Source organism: Anolis carolinensis, chromosome 3 (genome assembly GCF_035594765.1).
Source record: "Anolis carolinensis isolate JA03-04 chromosome 3, rAnoCar3.1.pri, whole genome shotgun sequence".
Classification (NCBI taxonomy): domain Eukaryota; kingdom Metazoa; phylum Chordata; class Lepidosauria; order Squamata; family Dactyloidae; genus Anolis; species Anolis carolinensis.
Genome location: NC_085843.1, coordinates 282954069 through 282976487, shown reverse-complemented (window position 1 = coordinate 282976487; position 22419 = coordinate 282954069). Strand labels below are relative to the sequence as shown.

The window sequence follows — 22419 nt, the reverse complement described above, 5'->3', positions numbered from 1 at the left end:
GACAAACTCTAAATCCCTACTAGAAAACAAAAGCAGAGAAGGAGTGCAAGTGGTGCTGATGAGCCATTGGGAAGAGGCTTACTTTCTGAGGGGCATCATGCTCCGGCACAAGCCATTCAAGTTCTGAAGCTGCTGGGAGCTGCATCCCTTCAAACTGCTTCAGGAGGCCCATGGCCACGGCTTCGGCTGAGTTCGAGTTCAGGAAGGAGTGGAACCTGCTTTAATAAATTGGTAGATATTAGTACTGACACATAGCAGTGTGGTTAATTCTTTCCTTCTTTCTTTTCTAATCATTAGGGATGTACCGTAATTGATGACAGAAATATAAACTGATTCATTGCAGAGAGGTTTTGAAATTAGATTTGAGTTATCCATGGAACCCTGAGGCTGCAGATATCATGTCCCTCTGAAAAAAGAAAGTCTAAATATATCAACCTACATTATTCTCCTGCTGTTGTTTCCTGACCTGTACTATTCAATTTGCTTCTCTTCTATCTTATTTTCGTGTAAAGCTTTTTAGAGCAAGAATCTCTTTATTGCACCTCTGTCTCTCCAAGCCATTTTAGGGCCAGGTGAGACATTTTTCAAAAGCAAAAACTAACTTCCTCCCTCTTTTGTTTATTACAAAATGCCTCTCCCAGGTCTCAAATGGGCCGGGGGACCTACAAACTGGATAAGAACGCTCCTATAAAGTGTCTGGAAGCATTCAGTTGCCCAGCTCTGATGTAAAGAGTAAGTTCACTTTTCTGTTCTTTCCTGTTTTCAGAAGCACAGTTCTTGTATTTGAGTGCACTGTATATCATTGAGCATAACAATGGGTTTCTTTGTCCAAACACTACTTGCTTATATTTTAGCATAGTGATGCATCACAAGATGCATCACTGCCAGGAGACTCATACTTGGAACCTATCCCAATCACTTGTTCTTGTCACTTTTCTCCATGGTTGGGGAACAGAGTATTGACTAAGCAAAAAATAGTCCTTCTCTCAGCATTTCATCTTATGGATATTGGTGCCAAAATATAGAGAAGTAGAGTCTGCAGAGCAGTAAAGAAATCAACGGAGGCAGCATTCAATTGCATCTGAAGATGGGATATGGGTGAGTACACTCCCAACCCACAGTTTCCTCCCTGTTCTTGCACTATGATATGGATACATACGTGGATCCAGAGAAGTGGAAGGCTTTTCTGCTGGGAGCTGAACACCTCTTGATGTCTTCATCTGGGTCACAGCACAGTGAAAAGAGGGAAGAGAGGAATTACATTTAGTAACAGCCTAATTAACAGAGATGGTATTTTGCAAGGATCTGATCTACAGCAGGGACAGGCAAAAAGGGCTGTTTAGCAGGGTGCCTTCTTCTTGACATAGTGGCCCTGCCCCAAATCTGTGCAAATCTGTACCTGTTTCGAGCACCATCCACACTGAGAAAGAATGCTACTCCAAAGTTTTATATGGCTAACATATGTAACACAGAGAAAGATTGCTAGATGGTGCTCAAGGGGTGCATTCTGACAAACCCTTATTGCATCTGATCCATTCTGTTCCAGACATGTGAGGCTAGACGTATATATAACACACTGTATCTTTCATAGTCTGCATTATTCCCATGAGAGGCAACTCCAAAAGTCTCCAAGTGAATATATTTAACCAGTGAGAGCAGTTGTTTGCTCTCTTGTTTTGGCTTGGACAGTGCTGTTTTTCAGGCACTGCTGGACAGTGGTTCTTTCTATCAGAAAGTAAGTTATTTTCTAAGAGGAGGGCTACTTAACAAATCCTTGAGCTGGACACTCTCTGCCCAAACTGTTTGGCCCTTGTTCCCCAAGGAGTTTGACTAAGGAGTCTTCCACCACCTCCAAAGCTCAAGACATCTCCTATAACTGTTTTGAGGTATGCCTTCCCTCCCTTAAAATTAACATCATTCTATAAGAGTCATTAGAATAAATGTTCAAACATCAGCATTCAATGACTGCATGGAGGACTGGGCAATGGACACTTACTATCTACCGGTATGGTTTCAGTTTCAGAGAATAAGAGGTGACTGCTTTTGGATTAGTAATATGGGATTGAGATGACAACAATGCCCTGTCTGTAAGCATCCACAGGGTATATGGCTAGCCACTACTGTGAAGGATGCTGAGTGAGAGGGAAACCAACTTGACTTGATAAGTCTTCAGGTGCGCCAAAGCTTTGCTACCCACATGTTGTTTACTTAGACCTAGGACATCTATCAGCAATGCATAACTAAGGGACCTAGAATCACAGTAAGCAAGGCTACCATAGGATTAAGAAAGCACACAAATCATGCAGATAAGTAGTCACTAAGTGTTGCTCAAACCCACTAAAGACACATCAGGGGAAAGAAGCCAGTTAGAAGAAGTTGGCAAATACGGTTAGTCATTCAGAGCATGTGAAAACACTTTGAACAAGGCTAAACTAAGTGACACAAGTATGCAATACTCCTGTTTTTGTGTCCTTGGGCGGAATGCAACTGTGATGACTCATGGGCCATGTAGTCCCGTTCCTAGCGCTGTTGTGACAGATGAAGAGGAAAACTTAGGTTTTCCTCCGTTTCAGTCAGAATTGGAACTTTCTCAGCCAGAACTGGAACCCTTGCACCTGCAGGAGGTTTGCTTTCCAGAAGTTTGCCAAACAAGCCCTGAGCCAAAATCTCCCCCTTTTTCTCGCCGTGATTATTGTCAACAACAGAGAGGAGCTCAACAGGCTAATCGCAGAAGCCTGAGAATCGCGGCCAAACAAATGGTTGATTAGCCTGCTTCCCATGAGAAACTTTAAGGAGTCATGCATCTGGACCCAGAGAATGGCTTTCGCTTCTGGTTCCCCAGAGAATCTGCTCTTGGCGGGAAACCGAGACCCTACTTAGGTGTTTTGCCCTCGTAGGAATCTTGCGGAGTCAATTCGTCAACTACGGGAGTAGGTTGTGTGTGGACTACGCTCCCGTTTCCAGCCTTGCTTTGCTTCCCAGGACCTTGTTTTGCTTCGCGGACCCAGCCTTGCCTTCCTTGACCTCGCCACGAATTTACCACGGATCCTGTTTTTGCTCCTTGTTCTTTGTTGCCTTGAATTAAGCCTTGTATCCAAGAATCAAGTTATTTCCTTGCCTTGCCTAAGTTTCATGGACTTAAGGACCTTGTCTTCTCCCCTCACTTTGCTTGGCAAAGTGAGTGTTTCGGTTATTGGATTACAACTTTGGACCTTAATATCTCATATTGGACATTGTTTCTCTGGACTAATTTTGACCTTTCCTGAAAGATCTACTTCTGAACTATTTTCTACACTTGCTTTTATTAACTTTATATATTTCCTCAATAAAGATATTAGATAGATTCTGGCCTCTGTGTATGGTTATTGGTGCTCTGCAGCCTGGGTCGTGACAACAACAGAAGAACCTTACCAATGTGCCAGAGATGCGTCATCAAGGAAATGCCCCAATGGGCCCTAGGGTTATACCTATCTTTGATATCTTTCTTGGAAAAAAGACCTTTGGCCTATTGCGTTATTTGGTTGATTAATGTTGGTATTATGAATATTTAATCCACTCCTTCATTATGTTGAAAACTTTTTCAATATTTTAATTTGATATTTAGTTTTCAAATATTTTAAATATCTTACTTGTTTCTGTTAATGCTGTTATGTGCCCTGGATGTGATGCATGGAAACATGGCACAGGCGGTGGGACACAGATCCTTCTCTCTACCTCACCTACCTATCTCTGCAACCCTGGACAAACTACTAGTATGAAAGGAAACAACTAAGGGTGCAGCTAGATCACAGAGTGATTGCAGTTTGGTACCACTTTAACTGCCATAGTTCAATGCTATGGAGTCATTCAAGTTGGTAGTTTTACAAAGTCTTTAGCATTCACTGCCAAAGAGAGTTCGTGCTTCACCACACTACAAGTCCCAGGATTCCACAGCATGGAGCCATGGCAGTTCAAGTGGTGTCATACTGTATTTTTTTCTACAGATATACTCTAAATGAGTAATTTTTCATTGGATACTCCAGCCATCTAAACCTGGCAATCTTAGTACTAGTCTCCTCCACAGTCACCATGAAAAAACCTCTGCAAACTATACAAATCAAGAAATTTCTCTCTAAAACATTATTTATTTTATCTGAACTGATTTCATTTGAAGGCAAATTCCTAATCTAAAATTGAACTCTACCATGAAACTAAATAGGCAACAGTAACAGATCCATTTGTAAATAAGCCTCTCATTAGCTAAAGGGGCAATGCCATCTCTCTTCCACTTCCCACCTTTCATTCTGGCACATCTACCACAGTCGTATGGATTTTATCCAGATCTGGGCACCATTATTACCCCAGACTCTGCCTGTATGCTTTCAAACGTGTCCAAATGGGCACTGCAAAAGGCAACCTTCTGGACTGTATACATCTTATATCTCAGTCTGATCCTAAAACATAGATTCTTATGTTCACACCAACAATTGGTGAGCCTCTATCTGTGAAGACAGTTTGCTTTAAGCCAACCTCAACCTAAAATCTAGCTCTAGCTTTTTCTTTTGAAAAATATCATAGCAGCATAAACTACCACAATATCCACAGAAGTTGCACAATATCCACATAAGGTGCATGCCAAGTCTGTGCACGCTACAACTCACGATAAGAGTGAATACACTTGCAGATTTGCCCTGTTATACTCTTTGGAAGGTTGATCTGATATATTTTTGGTGACCCACCCAAAAGTCATTTTAGCTCCTAGAAGTTCTGTAGGATTGCCTGCAATTCCTATAGTGTAAAGAAGAGAAAACCAAGGAAACACTGCCAAATGCAAATACTGCAGCAAAGCAATTGGGTAACATGCAATCTATGCTATGGTGATCTAACTAGACTGACTGACATATACACAAAGATGCTTGGGAGAGAGGTTACTACCTGAAAACAAGGAAGCCATTGAGACGGACAGGCCACTCTTGGACAACTGAATGAGGTTAGATCCATCGTTACCATCTGCATGATATGGTGATGACAAAACATTGCATGTCAGCAGGAGGGGAGGGGAAGAGGAGGGTCTAAACAGAAGATGGCGGAGGGATAAGGACTCCCCCAACCAGGCAAGAACACAAGATCCTGCAGAACAGAGCAGCGGCTTTCAAACTTCCTACCCTGAGACCTCCAAGATGAGTCTGGTGTATATCCTTTGGTGAATACACCAAAGGCATTCAGCAGCCCTCTCTGTCAAATTTAGAAGGCAACTTTAAAACACCCTTTGAGTTGCATAAAGCAAACTGGTAATGTAGAAATTCAGAAACTTCTGGGAAGCCTTGGAATCCCAAACCAAACTGTTTGAAAACCACTATATTTAAGGCTTCCGAAGGGCTTGCTAACTGTGAGCTCTTAATCCTTTCCTTCCCTCCCTCTTCCTAAAGCAATATTCTGACCATTGTTCCTGGGACATGCAAACATTACAAATAACGTTGAAGATCTCAAAGCACTCCTCCTGACTCATCTGGGCATTAACTGCACACATATTTACATCTCTTTCTGTAATCTCTTTAAATATCTATTTGAACACTGCCACACACAGAGGAGAGCACAAGAGCAAGTGAAGGAAGAAGGGAGAGGCATGAAAGATGAAAAATTTGGACCTTGGGGGAACCTTAATCACTTCTTTGTGGAGGAATGCACAAAATTATCATTAAGAAGTTACGAGACTTCTGCCCAAAGTTTTCTAAATTAGCTCTGATGCACTTTGGGCAATGCACAAATATTGAGATGTACTGATATTATGCTGGATCTTGCTAATTGTTCTGGTGTACATACAGGTATATGTAGATATATGTTTTAATCTGGATTTATTTTTTAAGTGTTTAGTTTGACTTTAACATTTATATCTTGTGGACTTTAACTATATGTTTTTTAATTTGTTGTAAGGTGCTTTAGTCTCAAGCTGAGAAAAAGGCAATGCAGACATAAATATAATAAACAACAATAGTAACAATAATAACTCCTGCCCTACTTATTGCTACTAAACAACAGTGATTTTAAAGTTATCAATTTTGGCAAGCAAAGATATCCCCCTTGACTTCTGTCAAGATCAATGCCAGACCACATGCTTCATCTGCAGAAATGCAAGCCCAAAATATATTTATTTATGAGAATCAGACAATACAGCTGTAAAAAAAAAAAGACTTTTGCCAGAAATGTTAAGAAAGCAGTTAGCAATCTGAGTGGAGAGTACTGGGCTAGACGGAATGCTAGTTTCAATATAGTAAGACAGGTTGATCAGTCTGGATAAAGACATGGAGGCACGACGCTCATTCCTACAAAGCCATCTTACCTTTGATCTCGTATTCATCCACCTCTTCAGCCGATCCAGAGTCAGAAAGACGTGCTGAATCTCGGGAGCTGAAGTGGGACCCGCTGTCTGTTGCCAGAAGACCTGGGGGAACATTTGCAGAGAAGACCATGAACATAGCTTGCCATCTTTGTGAATAGGCAGAAATGGCTAGACAAAATGCGGGTCTCATGTCAAGGCAAAGAAAGGGAGCCAGTGGATAAGTAGGAGATTTCGGCTCACTCATAGAGTGTTTCTAGCTTTTCTAGTTTCATTTAGCAGTTTCACACCTTGACAATCTCACTTCTCCCTTCCTCTTTTTCAAGTCTGGGCCAACTTCGACCCTCCAGGTGTTTTGGACTTCATCTCCCAGACTTCCTAACAGCCTACCAACTCTTAGGAAGTATGTGAGTTGAAGTTCAAAACACTTGGATGGTCAAAGTTTGTCCAGGCCTGAGATAGCGTGTATCAAGAGAAAGTATGGAAAAACCCCACATAACAACTACAGTAGAGTCTCACTTATCCAACAGAAACGGGCTGGCAGAATGTTGGATAAGTGAATATGTTGGATAATAAGGAGGCAATAAGGAAAAGCCTATTAAACATCAAATTAGGTTTTGATTTTACAAATGAAGCACCAAAACATCATGTTAGACAACAAATTTGGCAGAAAAAAGTAGTTCAATACGCAGTAATGCTATGTAGTAATTACTGTATTTATGAATTTAGCACCAAAATATCACGATATATTGAAAACATTGACTACAAAAATGCATTGGATAATCCAGAACGTTGGATAAGCGAGTGTTGGATAAGTGAGACTCTACTGTACTTGGACAAAAGTATAATAACAGCTAAGTAGGGGCTGCTGTGGCCAGGAAAGAAAAATTCAAGGTAACTCCCCCTGCGCGCAAATAACAGGAAGCAGAAATACATCTAAAAAGCCCCTAAACTTTGCATCATATACTTGCCAAATTACCCTCCCTGGAAATAAGATTGGGATTTCCACTTACACGAGTACATGATAAACTGACTGCTGATTAAAGAATCATTGTCCTAAATCTACAGGCTTGGAAATACACTTGACCTTCCACCTTTGTGGATTTGGCTTTTGTGGATTTGATTATTCATAAACTTGATTAAAATGTCCTCTCCAGGAATCTCTAGGTCTAGATGGTTAATTTCCATTGCGCTGGAGGGCCCAGAGATTAATAGAAAAGTGTACTCTCTCTAAAAAAAATTATTATTAATTTACATTTTTTTCTATGTTTGTGGAGAATGCTGTTCATGGTCTTGGAAACCTGCCACAGCATCTTCTTCACTCGAGGCTGCCAAATCCTAGCACAGAAGCAGAGGGGCAAGATAAAAGAGAACACTCACTGTCGGAGCCTATTTCCTCGTAAGCCGGGTGAAGATTCCGGGTCCTGATTTGCTGCCGCCGGATGCGGATCTTCTGCTTCAGCTCCTGGATTTCCTTGTCGCTGTCCTCCTCCTCCTCTTCCAGTTGCCTGTTCTTCATGTTGCACTTCATCAGCTCAATGGCAGCAATGAGTGACTCGCAGATGCTAAAGTGAGCGTTTTCCTGAAGCAAAGGAAAGCTGTTTCACGTTTTGTGCAGGATACAGGATGGAAGAGGAGAACCTTACATTCTCAAAAAAACAGGCAAAGGACTAAAGGAGGGAGAAGGCTGGGTAACAGGAGAGCTATGCCAATCTCTATCATTATTTAACACTAAAAGGAAGGACATTGCAGGCATGGGCCATCTTTGGCCCTCCCGGCACTTTGGACTACAACTCCCACAATGTTAGGAATTGTGGGAGTTGTCATCCAAAACACCTGGAGGGCCAAAGTTTGTCCATGCCTGTTCTATTGTCACAGAATTTGAGAGAGCAGAGAAACTGACATGTCCCATAACACTCCACTCACTTGCTTCAATCCAATTATTTTCTCTAGTTCAGGGGCTAAGTTTTCATCTCACAGCCAAAGTGTAACAATATGGGAAAGATCTATGAGCAAGATCTCCATCGAGATTTAAAGCAACGGCGCTACAAAGGCCCTCATTCAGAACCAGCACTGATTTAGCAAGGGAGTTTGATCTATTTCCGCTAACTTAATATCCCTACTGCTACCTGCATCATTCTGTGTGAGGAAAAGGCAGTTGGGAGAAAGGGAAGCATTTCACACCAAAATGAGAAAGGATGGCTTTTTCAACTTATCTAAGTAGCAATATTTTCCAGGTATAGCTGCACATATATGTGTGCATGCATGAGAAAGATAGATTGTTGCTGTATGTCTTCAAGTGCTTTCCAAGCTATGGTGACACTATGGTGAATCTATTGCGGGACTTTTTAGGCAAGATTTATTCCGAAGAGGTTTGCTTTTGGCTTCCTGAGACTGAAAGAGTGTGACTTTCCCAAGGTAACACAAAGAGAATTTCAATAACGCTGGCAGCACATTCTAAGTAATTACTGATGGGAGCCGATGTGGCATAGCACTTTGAGGGTTGGACTTGACACAACAAGAATTCCAGTAATACTGGCAGCACATTTTAAGCAAACTATTAATATCTGGATAACATAATAATGACTAATGGGAGTCAGTGTGACATAGTGGTTCCCTGTACCATTTCTTTTGAGTTCTTCCCTGCAGGTTAACCACTCCATATGAAGTTCCACCCTTTCCAGTGCCCACCTTTTCCAAGTCTGCGCAGCTTCCAAAATCTTGCTCTGACAAATAACTGATCAAGGACTGGCCTTCGGAGGGCCTTCGGAACATCCCTTCGCCAGAGTGCAAATATTGCCCTGTGTCTGGTGGGGAAAGAAAAAAAAGAAAAACAAAAATAGTCTTCAGGTTCTGAAAAAATTGACTATTTTGTTGATTTATACCCTTTCTTTCTCCTGATAGGTAGCAAACAACATATTAAAACAATACAAGTTAAAAACAGGAGAACTTGAGGTATGATGATAGCATAGGGAAGAACTAAAATATCAGGCCAACAGCATCCTCCCAGTTGAGACTTGAAGACAGGATGAGCCCTAGAAACTGAGAAGGAAGGCAAACAGGCAACGAACAATACTTTGGCCAAATGGATCCCTGGGACTCAGTGCTGTTTTCAGTCCAACATACTCACAGCACTGGTCAGGACAGATAGATCTTATTCCAAACTGCAGAATTTTATAGCACTCCAGACACAATGCACATGGGCAATGTCTAATGCACATATGGCAATTCTTATCTAAAGTCTATGATGAACCCAGACAACTGTGGAAAGCCACAAATGCTGCCTGGCCTTTTTTTCAGCCATTTTGTAGCTCACACCAAGCTCTCTTGGGCTGGGAAAGAGACCACAGCTTGCAACCAAAAGCCTTTATAGAAATTCTATAAAGGCTTATATACCATGTTGAGCACCAAGAAGAGCTGGGAAAGAAAAGCAGGGTTTGCCATACGCACCATATTCCACATAGACAGAGCCAGGAGAGCTCACTTCGCCTCTCTGCATTGAGCAGGACATGCCGCCTTTGAACTGGGAAATATCTCCATTGGATTCTGGGTTTAATACATAAAAGAGAGAAGCCATCAAATAACACACCGAGAGAACAAGTCTTGGGTGAAAACAAAGACAACTGTGAGCAATGAGAGTAAAATGATGCACCATTGGGGGGATTAAACCAATTAAGGAAGGAATGGCAATGGGTGTGTTGGGATACAAGCCATGGAGAACAATTCCAAGGTGATGAATGGAAACCATGCAAATAGCTGAAAGGAGGAACATCCCAAGACACTGGTCTAGGTTTAGCACCAAAAGTTGTGCCAGTGGATGTTACACAAGAGTCTCAGAAACCCAGATCCAACATTTCATTTAAATTCTCTAGGAAACTACAAACTGAACTGTTGAATCCCAGTCTACATTTCTGCAAAATAGCAACATACTTTCCTCACAGTAGACAGAATATGTGCCATTTGGGCAGCAAAGAATATGGCATGCAGGGTTAAAAGCGGAGACCGGATCCTCTGGAAACACCCACTGCACTGTAGACTCTGATTTTTTCATACTGGAGCACTTCCAGCCACAATTTAAACATTTCCTAGGGAATTTGAATTCTCTGGAAGACCATCATGTCAGGGGCATTATAGGGAAGAAATAAAAATTGAGACTTCAAGCTTCCTGCCACTGACTGTAACACTATTGGTACTGCTGTCAGATATATTTACTGGAGACAACCAGCGATTATTTTCCTGTGTTCTCCCTTTGCCACTAACCTTTGCTACCAACCTTAAAGCCAGCTCTAAATGCTATCTGGAAAATGAATATTTATCTTGCAATGGCAGCAGGGGAAGATAGAAGTGTACTGACAAAGCCTAGTAAGACGTCATGTGCATGTGTTGTAGAATCAAGTGACCTTTCCACTTGGTCTGCCTTTGAGGAGCAATGATTATACCAATGCTGAAACAGAGATGTTAGCCTTCATCTAACCTGGGAGGTCAAGGTACCTGTGGGTCTTTATAAAATAGCACCATTATAAATGAAATGAAGACAAATGCTCTGGCATTGACCTCTTGCTGAAGCCTTCTCCTCTTATCTGCTTCAAGGCTCTGGATTAGAAGTATTTGGCCCACAGCGATGATTCTGCGCCTTTCTGTCAGAACACAAAGTTTGCCCTGATCCTACACTCGCAAGATAATAACCTTCATCACAATCAACCTCCAAGAACCACAAAGATGTAACTGGGCAGTGGGTGGCTTTGTGCTTTATCCCATACACTAGTGGCTTGAAGACAAGTGGAGTACATATAATAGATGAGGATGAGATGGAAAGGAACTGACATTTGAAATAATTTGCGCCTAGAACATGCAATGGCAAAGAAGAGGAGAGAAGGCAGCAGCTTATACACTGCTATCAACTTCAATAGTTTAAGAGATAAAACCCAAATCAGGGTCATTTGACAGATTTTTTTTTTCCAATACAGAATCCACTTCTATGCATAATTGGTTATTCCAGGTAAATAATCCCAGCAATCAATACTTTACACAGATGTCAAAATCCACTAAATAAGAAATGTATAACTTTTGCTCCTCAGTCTCTGAGCTCAAGGGAGGCACCTTGTCAGAGGGTCCTTGAAGTTGACAGCAGAGTTTTTACAAAGATTTCAAAGTCAGGATGACAGACAGTGGTACTGAAAGTAGGGTGTGGGTATTTCTCAACATGCTGGCTCCCAAACCTGCTACAGGGTCTTCTATTATAATGCTCATATCCCTGTGCCCTCCTAAGGACCCGCAGCAAAGCAGAAAAGAAGGGAATGTTAGGAGAAAGAAAAGAGATGAGTTACTTACCAAGGAGGAATCCCATATGCCCTCCTTTGCTCATGCCTAGAAGACCCCTGAAAGGCCCATCTATTCCTCCAACCATGAAATGGTCTCACTTCACTTCTGACTTGCCAAACTTTCAGAGCAGTTTCCTTTAAAAGGGATCTGTCTGTAAGCCAACTCAGACTAGCTGGGCTCTTCGTCTATATCTCATCCAATCCCCATTGCCTTTTACTCTTCCACTTGTATCAGCTGCTGCTACTGCTGCTTTCAGTTCCACCCCTTTTCTTACAACCAGCAAAAAGCTTGTTTGTAGATTCACACAGAATTATTGGTGACCAGGATATATTATGTTTAAGTCACTGCAGATGACATTTGTGTCACACAGGTGACAGCCTCTGGGGCAGCAGGCCAGGCTCCTCTCTTATAGTAATTTCAGTAATTGTGCTTTAGAGTGTGGTAATCTCCAGCTACCAGTACTGACTGCTGAACCATAATGATAAAAAATTGACCCATTGAACTTCCAGCTCTTAGTCTAATTCTGAAAGCCATTTGCAAGGAATCAGTTCAGACCCCTGGGGAGAGGCAGCTGTCTCTTCTCCGGCCTCCCACAAAGCAGGAAGGATCAGGGAGGAAGAAAAGGTGGAGGTAAAATGAGAAATAGAGCAACAAAAAGGACTGTCTTGACCCACCTTTGGCCCTGGCCCCACCCCTAGGTGATCTCCACATGTCCACTGCCAACATCTGATGCCCAAAGAAAAGTATGGTCCATGCTCCTGCATTAGTTATTTGGCCAATTTGCTGATAGTGGTAAACATGAATTGTGCTTGATTAATATCCGTAAACGCATTTTACAAAGCAGGACTCGCAAAACTGGCCTCTCTAGTATTTCCTGAACTACTTAACAGGGTCTAAGGGTGAAGTGTCAAAAACTGTATATATATTAATCCACAGATACCTTGCACTGACACAAAAACAAACAAACAAGCCTGAGAAAAAAATCAAGACTGAACCCTCCCTAGAAGCAAAACAATTTAACCGAGGCTATTTGGACATATTATGAAGCAATATAGCTCATTAGAAAAAGACAGCAACCGTTGGTCAAGTGAGAAGCAGTAAGAAAAGGGGCAGGATTGACTCAATAAAGGAAGCTACAAGTCTGAAAACTGCAAGACTGTGGCTGGCTGGACCTCTTAGAGGTCTCCCACTATAAGAGTTAACATAATTCTCAACAAAAAAAAAAGCTTGTTTACAAAGCTCCTCAATGTGGCCTTCTTGCAATGAGTAGAAGAATACTAGGAACAAGGTAAGTAGGAAAAAAGCAGAACTATTTTGTAGATCAGGCATGGGCAAACTTTGGCCCTCCAAGTATTTTGGGTTTCAACTGCCACAATTCCTGAAGTCCAAGACACATGGAGGGCCAAAGTTTGTCCATGCCTGATGTAGATATATTATTTTTAGTCATAACACCTACTAAGTAGCAGGAGCGATAGCAAAGGCTTCATGCGCCCATCCCTATCAAAATCTTACCATGTGCTCTCCCAGAGGCCACGTTGGTGTCCGAGTGGGAGCGCATGTGGCTCCTCCTGAGTGTCCCTGGTGGAGCCAATGTCTGTCCCTCTGAGAAGCTGGACCTGCGCAAGATGCTGGTTCCTCGGACGCTGCTGCTGCTCCCTCCGCTGGCTCCATGCTCACTCAAGGAGGAGAGGGACTCTGGCTTCTGTGAACTGCTGGATGAGAACAGGTTGGAGGTGCTGCTCCCAGCGCTGTTGGGGGTGGCTGCGTTGGACTCGCTGGGGCTGTCGCAGGACCGACTCTGCCGGCCCAGGTTCCCGATGGCCAGGTACTCTGGCCCGTCTGTGTCATCTTGGCCTCCTGCCCAAGGGTCATCACTGGGGTCGACGGAAGTGCCGGTGGCGCTCATCTCACCAGTCGGGGAGGAGTCTTTGGGGCAAGAGACAGTGAGCTGAGGGGCAATCAGGCGTGGGGGGGACCGGCCCTCCGGCTGCCAGTGGGATGATGAGGCACACGGGGCATTTTCCTGAGGCTGGCTGGAGCTACTGCTGCAAACCAAAGTGCTTGAGAATCTCCTGTCTGGAAAGAGGCAGGGAAAATAATGTAGACTTGAAGGCTTTCATGGCAGGAATCACTGGGTGTTGTGTGGTTTCTGGTATGTTTAACTGTGTTCTAGCAACGTTTTCTCCTGACATTTCACTTGCATCTCTGGCTGGCATCTTCAGAGAATCTTCTGAAGATGCCAACCACAGATGCAGGCAAAATGTCAGGAGAAAATTCTGCTAGAACATGACCATACAGCACAGAAACTAGACAACAGCCCAAAATGTAGACTCAACATGACCCACCAAAGCTGGATTCAGTTACAGCAAATTGACTATATTCATGGAGATTCCACCAGTAAAAGTGAGTATCTTAAACCTTCCTCCCATAAAACATTCATGCTATACAATCCCTTCTCATCAACACATATGAACAAATTCCCCTTCAATTTTCCTTCTCATCCCACATGGTTTGCTGCCACATTCCCTAGCACCAGCCCCTTATTCCCTTCCTCTTCTTCCACAGAATAAGTGGGGTGAGGTGGAGCTATATAAACACTACCCAGAAACTCCCAAATAACACTATGTAACATTTGAAAAAAATTGTTCCTGGTCTGAAAGTGTTATTTCCTGTTTAATTGTGCAGTCTTTACTTTGGAAGTAGTTGTTCTACTCCAGAAACTTCGCATTTGTGGCTGCTATGAATAAGGTTGAATTGGTTGAGACTCCATGAGATGTTGTATGTTTTCCGGGCTGTATGGCCATGTTCTAGAATACTTCTAGAACATGGCCATACAGTCCAGAAAACATACAACAACCCTGTGATCCCGGCCATGAAAGCCTTCAACAACACATACTCCATGAGATATTCATTGAGAAACTATTGCAAAATGTGCCGCAGGGCATCCCACAAAAACGAAGTTTTTGCAGTTTAATAAACTTTTTCCATGTTTCTATGATAGACACTACTAAAAAAATAACATTTATAACCCAGGAACAAAAATCATGTTACATTAGTGCATTCAAATCTGCAAAAGAGAAACCTGTGAATATGGGCAGCTGACTCCACTGTAAACTCATTAAGCAGATGCTCTGAGGAGTCAACAAAGTATTACACACATCAGAGTATCACCTGAGCAGAATGATGTAACACTCTTCCATCTTCAAAGCAGATTTGCATCTTAGCATGTTGCTAGATCAAATTCTGACTTCTGATTGTCACACAGTCCTGCTAGACTCCTATTCTAACATCTGAGACTGCAAACAAATATATACAGATTTTATCAAAGCCTGCCTACACATTGAAAGAAGATAAAGGAAACATAGAAGGAAACATAGACATTTTTCAGTTTCTAAATTTATCTCTATGCTTATGAGTTTGTGTGAAATGCATAGTTCTGTCAATGTCGTGATCATCTGGATCCTGATATGATAGATATTCCTATTCTCTGCTGCCTACAATGGCTATGAATGCCCATCCCACAACAACTACATTCTGTTATAACAGTCACATACAATGTGTAGGCTGATTATTTATTAGCCGAGACCGGGGTACCAACCAAATGCTTCCCCAAAGTACAGAAAGAGGTCATATAAGAAACAATGATGGTACTGTCTCCTCCACCCCAGAGCAATTCAGAGGAAGGCTGTTATAGACACACAACAGCCAGAGCCCCAATAGCAAACCATTACCAGAAGGCAGGTGTCTTTGGGGAAATTTGCTCTAAACTCATCAATGGACACCATGATTTCCTTACCTTGGATACTGGCGGCAGCTGTGTGAACACCTGAGAAGGAGCCAAAATAGCATGGGGTTGTAGATTCAGCGGGAGGAATACACATAGAACCAGGAAGTGCTGTGAGGCTTTGGCTCTTGGTCATGGGCATGGAAACCTCGCTTTTTCTGGCAAACTAGAAGAAAGAAGGAGTTAGTGAGACAACAACACAGATGGAAACAGGAACGGTCTACCGTCAGCCGTCCAGATTCACTGAGATTAGGGGCAAAGGGATGCCATGAAAGGGAAAAAATGCAAAATACTTAAAAATGCTATTTTTTAACCTGATAAGAAATTTCTCTAGTAATCTCTGGGTCCTTCAGAATAAATTTATGATTAACTCTGTACTAGATGACCTAGAGATTCCTAGAGAAGTGCTGTCTCTATTAATCTATAGGTTTTCCAACAGAGAATGTGGCCCTGGAATTGCACTGGAAGATCTAGAGATTCCTAATGAGAACATTTGAATCAAATCCATGAATAATCAAACCCACAAAATTCAAACCAGCAAATGTGGAGAGCTGACTATATATTCAGGGAAGGCTTCTAATACTGAATCCTTTGTGTAGAAACTCCAGTCCATAGTGTGTGTCCTTCAGAGAAATCTGGCACGTGGCTGAGGGGGACTAGCACACCTTTCCAATGTGAACTGAATGCCTCCCACAAGTATTCAACAACCTCCTGACATTCAGCATCAGATGGAAGAATGGGAAATGGTTGGCAAGGTGTCTTTCAGAGAATTCTGTGAGACATTATTTCTCTTTTATTTAGGTTCTGGATATTGTATGCACTTATTTGTAGGTCTAAATATTTTAGTAAAAAGATATCAATCCAAAAGCCCTGAGTCGATTTATGCATGGATCAGTGTAAGTATCATGGCTTAAGAGTTTATCCAAAAAGGAATCATACCTTCTTTTGAGTAGAGTGGCAAAAGGCAAAGCTTAGTACATTCCAAGAGAACCTAAAAGAAGCACTGGTGTCCTAAACTCTCACTACCATGATACTGATTCTGGTCTTTCTGAATAAATGGATGGGAAAATGGTGGCTCTGGCAGCCAAGACAGCTGGCCCCTCCAGTTGGAGCCATTGAATGATTCTCGATATATCAAAGGGCCATATCAAAATCCATAATTTTGCCCCCCAAACCTGCTATCAACTGACACTTGCAGTCAACTTACATAAAGCAGTTAGGTGAAAACCACACCATACAACTAAAGGTAACTGACAATCACCTGTATGAAGTTCTTTTAAATATTCTGAGGAAGTGGAAGTCATGCATAGCTTCCTCAGGCAGCTCCTTACAAAGATTAAATGCTTTCCCCCCAATTCAGCTTAATAATTGCCTCTTATTCTATCTACAGTAGATAGGACAAAGGAAAAAATCCCCTTTTCTTTCTGAAAGTGGAACTAACACCTTTCAAAGGGATTTGGTTAAACAGCTAGAAACAACTGAAGGAATTCCCCTGGGTTTCTACTTACAGTAGAGTCTCACTTATCTAAGATAAACGGGCCGGCAGAACATTGGATAAGGAAAAATGTTGGATAATATAGAGGGATTAAAAAAAAGCATATTAAACATAAAATTACATTATGATTTTACAAATTAAGCACCAAAACATCATGTTTTACAACAAATTGACAGAAAAAGCAGTTCAATACACAGTAATGTTATGTAGTAATTACTGTATTTATGAATTAAGCACCAATACATTGCAACATTTACTACAAAAACATTGACTACTAAAAGGCAGACTGCCTTGGATACTACAGAACATTGGATAAGTGAAGCTTGGATAAGCGAGACTCTACTGTACATGAGAATATTGCAGCCTATCTTCAGCTATAGTAGAGCGATTCCCTCTGGGTTGCCCTTTTGAAGTGCTGTCACAATGGCGTTCACATCTAAGCTGAGGTCAAGAAGTCAAGGCACTTATCTAAAAGGGCCTTTGTTTTTTCCTAAATAGTACACTGAGTGAAGGACAACTCCCAAAGAAAGAAAAAGAGAAAGAAAGGATGTGGCCCAGGAAAGAAATAGAGATACAAAACGAGAAGAAATTCACCCTACTCACCATGGATGCATCTATCTGAGCTAAGAGCCGGGGGTTGTTCTGCTCCACAGCCTCCAAGCACTGAAGCATGACTGTGACATGGGCATCGCTGAGCAAAAAAGCAGAGTCTGCAAACGCAAGAGGGAAGGAAGAAAAGGAGGGAACTGAGGCTTATACAGTCTATTGCTCTTTGGTTGGTTCCCATTGTATTTAATGTCTGCATTTTCGATGTTTATGGGCTCTGTAACAGGGAAGTGGGACGTAATGTGGATAAGAGGAAGCACAGTCCAGAGGCTACCAGATAGAAGTTGGGAACTAAACATAGGATATGTACCTTGTTTCTCCTTTGATATACATATAGAATATTAAGAATAAACAGCGACCGATAAAAACGAAGTATCCCTGATCCAAAATGCTTGGGACCAGAAGGATTTCGGATGTTTTCAGATATTGGAATACTTGCATTTGCATCTCAATAGATCATGAGATAGCTTGGAGATGACATTCAACTCTAAAATTCATTTATGTTTAAAATACAACTTATCCATGTCAGCTGAAGGTAATTTTATACAATTCTTTTAATTACTTTATGCACAAAACAAAGTTTGTGTACGCTGAACGACCAGAAAGCAGACATGTTGCTATCTCAGCTACACACATGGACAATTTTGGAGTATCTCAGAAAACTGGATAAGGGACGTTTAACCCATATGTAAAGATAGAAAACTCTTTGAACTTTATTTTAAAAATAAAATAGCAATAGGAAGTTATTGCTAAAGCCCATGACTAAAAGTCAAGCCAATCTGTCTTAGAAGAACACACTGAGAAAACATGAAGTTCCAGTAAAATTCGAGACATTTCTATTGGGAGGCAGCCTACAAAACATCCTTTTAATGTTTGTCCATAAAGACAAGCATAACACACACAAACAATTGAGCAAAAAAACCATTCTCAGTTAAATGAGGTATGTAAAGGAGGTAGCTATCTTAAAGGCCTTTGGCCCAAGGCTCTAACCCAGGCATGGGCAAACTTTGACCCTCCAACTTCAACTCCCATAATTCCTTAATAGTCAAGGTGTTAGGAACTGTGGAAGTTGAAGTCCAAAACACCTAGAAGTCTGAAGTTTGCCCATGTCTGGTGTGGATGCACCCAAAGGCAAACGAAATTTTGTCAAGAAAGATTTGATTGCCATAAGTTGGAAATGACTTGAAGGCTCATAAGCACAGTAGCTATTTTTGAAAGGAAAGGGTTTCTGGCATGTAATTTAAGAACTGCATCCCAAACATGTAAAATCCTCATCTCTGCAAAACAGTTGCAAAACAGGCACTACATCTGGATGCAGGCAACAAAGGCCTCTCAGACATCAACCTCCAGGCTCCGTCAATTGGAGCAGGGAACCCACCACCCACCCATCACAGGGCGAGCTTTAGACACTTAAGGCTTTGTGCTCTGGGAATCAATAGGTTATGGTCATAAGCATGCTGGGAAGGGATAAAGGAAGCCAACAAGAGGTCAAGAAAGCGGCCCAACTAAGCCTCTAGTTGCAGATCAATTGCCTTTGCCCTTATACATCTATTAGATCCCCAAAGTCATCTAAAGATATTCCTTGCAGTGCCACATGGTTCTGAAATTTGCTTTAGAGATGTCTACAGCAGCCCATTTAGCAATGTGACACATGCCCTCAAATCATTCCCGACGTTTGACAATCCCATCCCAAGGCTTTCTTGGCTCTGACTTCCTCTGAGGCCGAAAGAGTGTGACTTGTCCAAGATCTCCCATGTATTTATATGGCCAAGCGGGGATTCAGACCCTGGTCACCAGAACCATAGTCCTATTATCCAAATAACTAAATCACAATCTAGTCCCTTCTGGGGAGAAAGGCAAGATATAAATTAAACAAATGCACTCTTTTTCTGATACTAGATATGAATCAGCAATTCTTATTTTTAGGTAACTATTGATTATTTATATTTTTACAAACCTCCCGCAATTGACAATGTAACGACTGTACCTTTATTCTTAAATATGATTTTATATTGTAGACTTGATTACTGTTGTGCTTTGAAATATTCAGAAACAATGGTAAATACTTATAGTAAAACTATTGATTGACCAACTGTCTGACATGCAATCTCGGATGAAATCAGTGAATCAACGCTAGTTCATCTGTGAGTTATTTTAAGCAGGACGACAAACTTCAACAGTCAGAGTACACAGTTCCTACTTGGGTGACCTAGTATTAGGCAACTTTCTTGGTTCATATCCCTTTATCCATTCTACTAATTGCTTCAAAGATGGGATAGCAGAGTCTAGTTCCCACTATAGTAATAAACCTCTGATACAGCCTGGGCTGTATCAGTTCTGACTACAGAGACAACATGCTCACATAACACAATGATCCATCTTCTCACAAAAAGATACCTCATGCAAAGACCATTACTGTGTCAAGGAGCAAGGTTCTATTCTATTTTTTTCCCCTTGACTTGCTTCTATGTGGAAGATTTTTAGTTTGGGGTATATAAATGGAGAAACTCAACCAAGTTGCAAGAGCTGAGCAGGACTGTTGATGACAAGGGGATCAGTAAACCCCTCCATTCATGGGGTTGCCATACAATGTGGTTGACTAGAAGTCGGTTAGTAACAAGAACAAAAAAATAATATTCATCATATGTGCACCCCATAATATAATCATCCAAGCGGCTTACAAAATAGCAGCAACAAGCAAGCCCCGCTGACTGATGTGCTACAGCCTAGCTGTAGGCTTTAGCAAGCAAGTATCATCCAAACTGACAGTTTCTTATCCAACACATAAAGCTATTTTCTAAACCACTTTAATTGAGCACAATTGTTTGTCTTCAAAGCAGGAGCTTGAGAGTCAGTGTTTATTATGCTTCAATACGATCCACACTGTGCACCCTGTACAGTGACCCTTTGTTCTAGAGGGTATTCTGATAAAGGCCATGAGCAATAACCGAACTAACAAAGGTTGTTAATAATTCATAGTCCCAATGGTTTAGATGACAGAATTGGGAAATGGAGATGGAATTCTTCCATGTTGTCCTTCTTGCCCTTGGACAACACTAGTAAGGCTCATAATGAAGAAACGAAGTTTGCTTCATCTTCCCTGTAGGTAAAGGGAGAGTCCAAGTAAACCCCTGAAAAGTGGCCAAGGATAGCAGGTTGTTCTGCCATAGATATGGATGAAACGTCAGAAGAGAATGCTTCTGGAACATGGCCTTACATCCTAGAAAACCAACAGCAACCCAAAATATTAATAGTTTGTTAATAAAAATAATATATTGGTTATTTGGTCAAAAGCAAGCAACCCATCCATGTACAATATAAAAGACAGATCAGCTATGTGAAACATAATCAATAAGAAACTTAATAAAAGATAGAACAAAAGGAAAATGGATAACTGCTAAATAATAAAAGAAGTAGGTTTATCTTCTGATATTTGGCAGTATCAGGCTGCAGAAGATGGAAGCAGACCCCACTTGGCTTCTCCTCTCCCTGAATGATTTTCATCTCAGGAGAACATCGAAGTACTATAGAAATGAGCCCTCAAATCGGCTTCTTTTTCTTCTTCCTTCCTCAAGCTGTTCTCTGTTTGTGTTTTTTAGACTACAAGTTCACAGATAGAACCTGTCTAGTTTTTATTGATATTAAGTAGGGTATCTGCAGAGTCGTTTTGACTGGAGAAATATAAACAACCTTTCAGTAATAATTTGTAATGGAAACAATGTATGATGAAAACATGTCTCCTGTTAACATTGCGCTTTCACACTACACAGTTTTTCCCCTATTAAGTCTATGGCCTAAAACCAGATCCAGACTTTTATCTGAAATGAAGTTCCTCACTCACAATTATGCAAAGAGAGGTTAAAATCCCCCCATTCTTTTTAGAAACTGAATATGAATTTTCACTTGGTTATCTGTCATCAGATATTGATCAGCATTACAATATTTCCAAGCAGGAAAAAACCAAATTCTGTTTTTTGAAATCATTCTCAGTCAAAAATACAAGATGGCTTTAACATTTTGGTTTTGCTTTTTTTTTAGCAAGTGGGATTTGCAGTCCAACACCAGGGTGATGATCTTTATTAAGCACACTAGCATAGCTTTAAAAGCAAAATCAAGATTGAAGGAGACTCCCAACTAGCCAATCCCAAAATGTTTAATGGCAGCTGACCCTTCAAGAGGCATTAACTACACAGCCACGTTAGGGCTGTAATCTCATCTGGCTGCAAGGGGGTTAATGAAGCAGAAACAGGAGGGAGAAGAAAAGTGGGGGAGAAATGTCGTATTCTGTCTGCAGGCTGCCAACTGCGAACCACAGAGAAACAACTCAAAGCAGTCGCCCAAATAATTTATTTTGATCAGGAAGGGGATAAGGAAGTGCATGTCAAGTGCAGGTTCCATCTTACCTGCATAGAATTTCCTGACGTACTGCTTGTTCTCAAGCAGAGGCTTCAGCTGAGCTGAGAGGCAATGGAACTGCAGGCTGTGCTGTAGCCAGAGCTCTGCAATGGCTCGGTCGGCGTTCCGCTGCCCGTTCTCATGCAGGCTGATGAACTGGAAAACAAGACGGCACTTTCAAGAAAAGGCAGGCCTCGGCCAGGAGGTAATGAGACAGCAGTGCATCGGATCACCACTGATTGAGTGCCCTTCTCACTCTCCTGGTTTGCAAAACTGCTAGACAGCAGCACTCGGCGCAGTGGCCGTTTGAGGCATCACCTGATATGCGAGAGGAAGCAGCGTGGTCTGAGCTGTGGGCTGGGCTGAGGAGACCTGTATTGTATTTCTCCAGGGAAGGAGACAACTCTGTTTGCCCTCATCTGGCCACATTGTCTAGGCTGCCAAACCTTGAAATAGGGATTTCGTAGTTACCGGGAAACATTTGTCTTGAGGGGAGGATGT

The 22419-nt window shown here is 41.7% G+C and overlaps 1 protein-coding gene across 7 annotated transcripts in view; it reads right to left on the bottom strand.

Annotated features, from left to right (window-relative positions):
• rubcn (rubicon autophagy regulator) overlaps positions 1 to 22419 on the bottom strand; it is a 60498-nt gene that overhangs the window by 12714 nt on the left and 25365 nt on the right. Inside the window, exons 4-15 of one of the 7 annotated variants that reach the window (XM_016997139.2) lie at positions 21927 to 22074; positions 17521 to 17627; positions 15435 to 15588; positions 13151 to 13714; positions 11536 to 11580; positions 9767 to 9862; positions 9008 to 9123; positions 7697 to 7898; positions 6320 to 6421; positions 4915 to 4989; positions 1160 to 1220; positions 83 to 218 (exon numbers count right to left, since the gene is read on the bottom strand). In XM_016997139.2, the coding sequence (XP_016852628.2) occupies positions 83 to 218; positions 1160 to 1220; positions 4915 to 4989; positions 6320 to 6421; positions 7697 to 7898; positions 9008 to 9123; positions 9767 to 9862; positions 11536 to 11580; positions 13151 to 13714; positions 15435 to 15588; positions 17521 to 17627; positions 21927 to 22074 (1806 nt within the window). The remainder of the gene's footprint in view (positions 1 to 82; positions 219 to 1159; positions 1221 to 4914; positions 4990 to 6319; positions 6422 to 7696; positions 7899 to 9007; positions 9124 to 9766; positions 9863 to 11535; positions 11581 to 13150; positions 13715 to 15434; positions 15589 to 17520; positions 17628 to 21926; positions 22075 to 22419) is intronic. The other 6 variants (XM_008120002.3, XM_016997140.2, XM_008120005.3 and 3 more) reach the window with 6 other exon arrangements.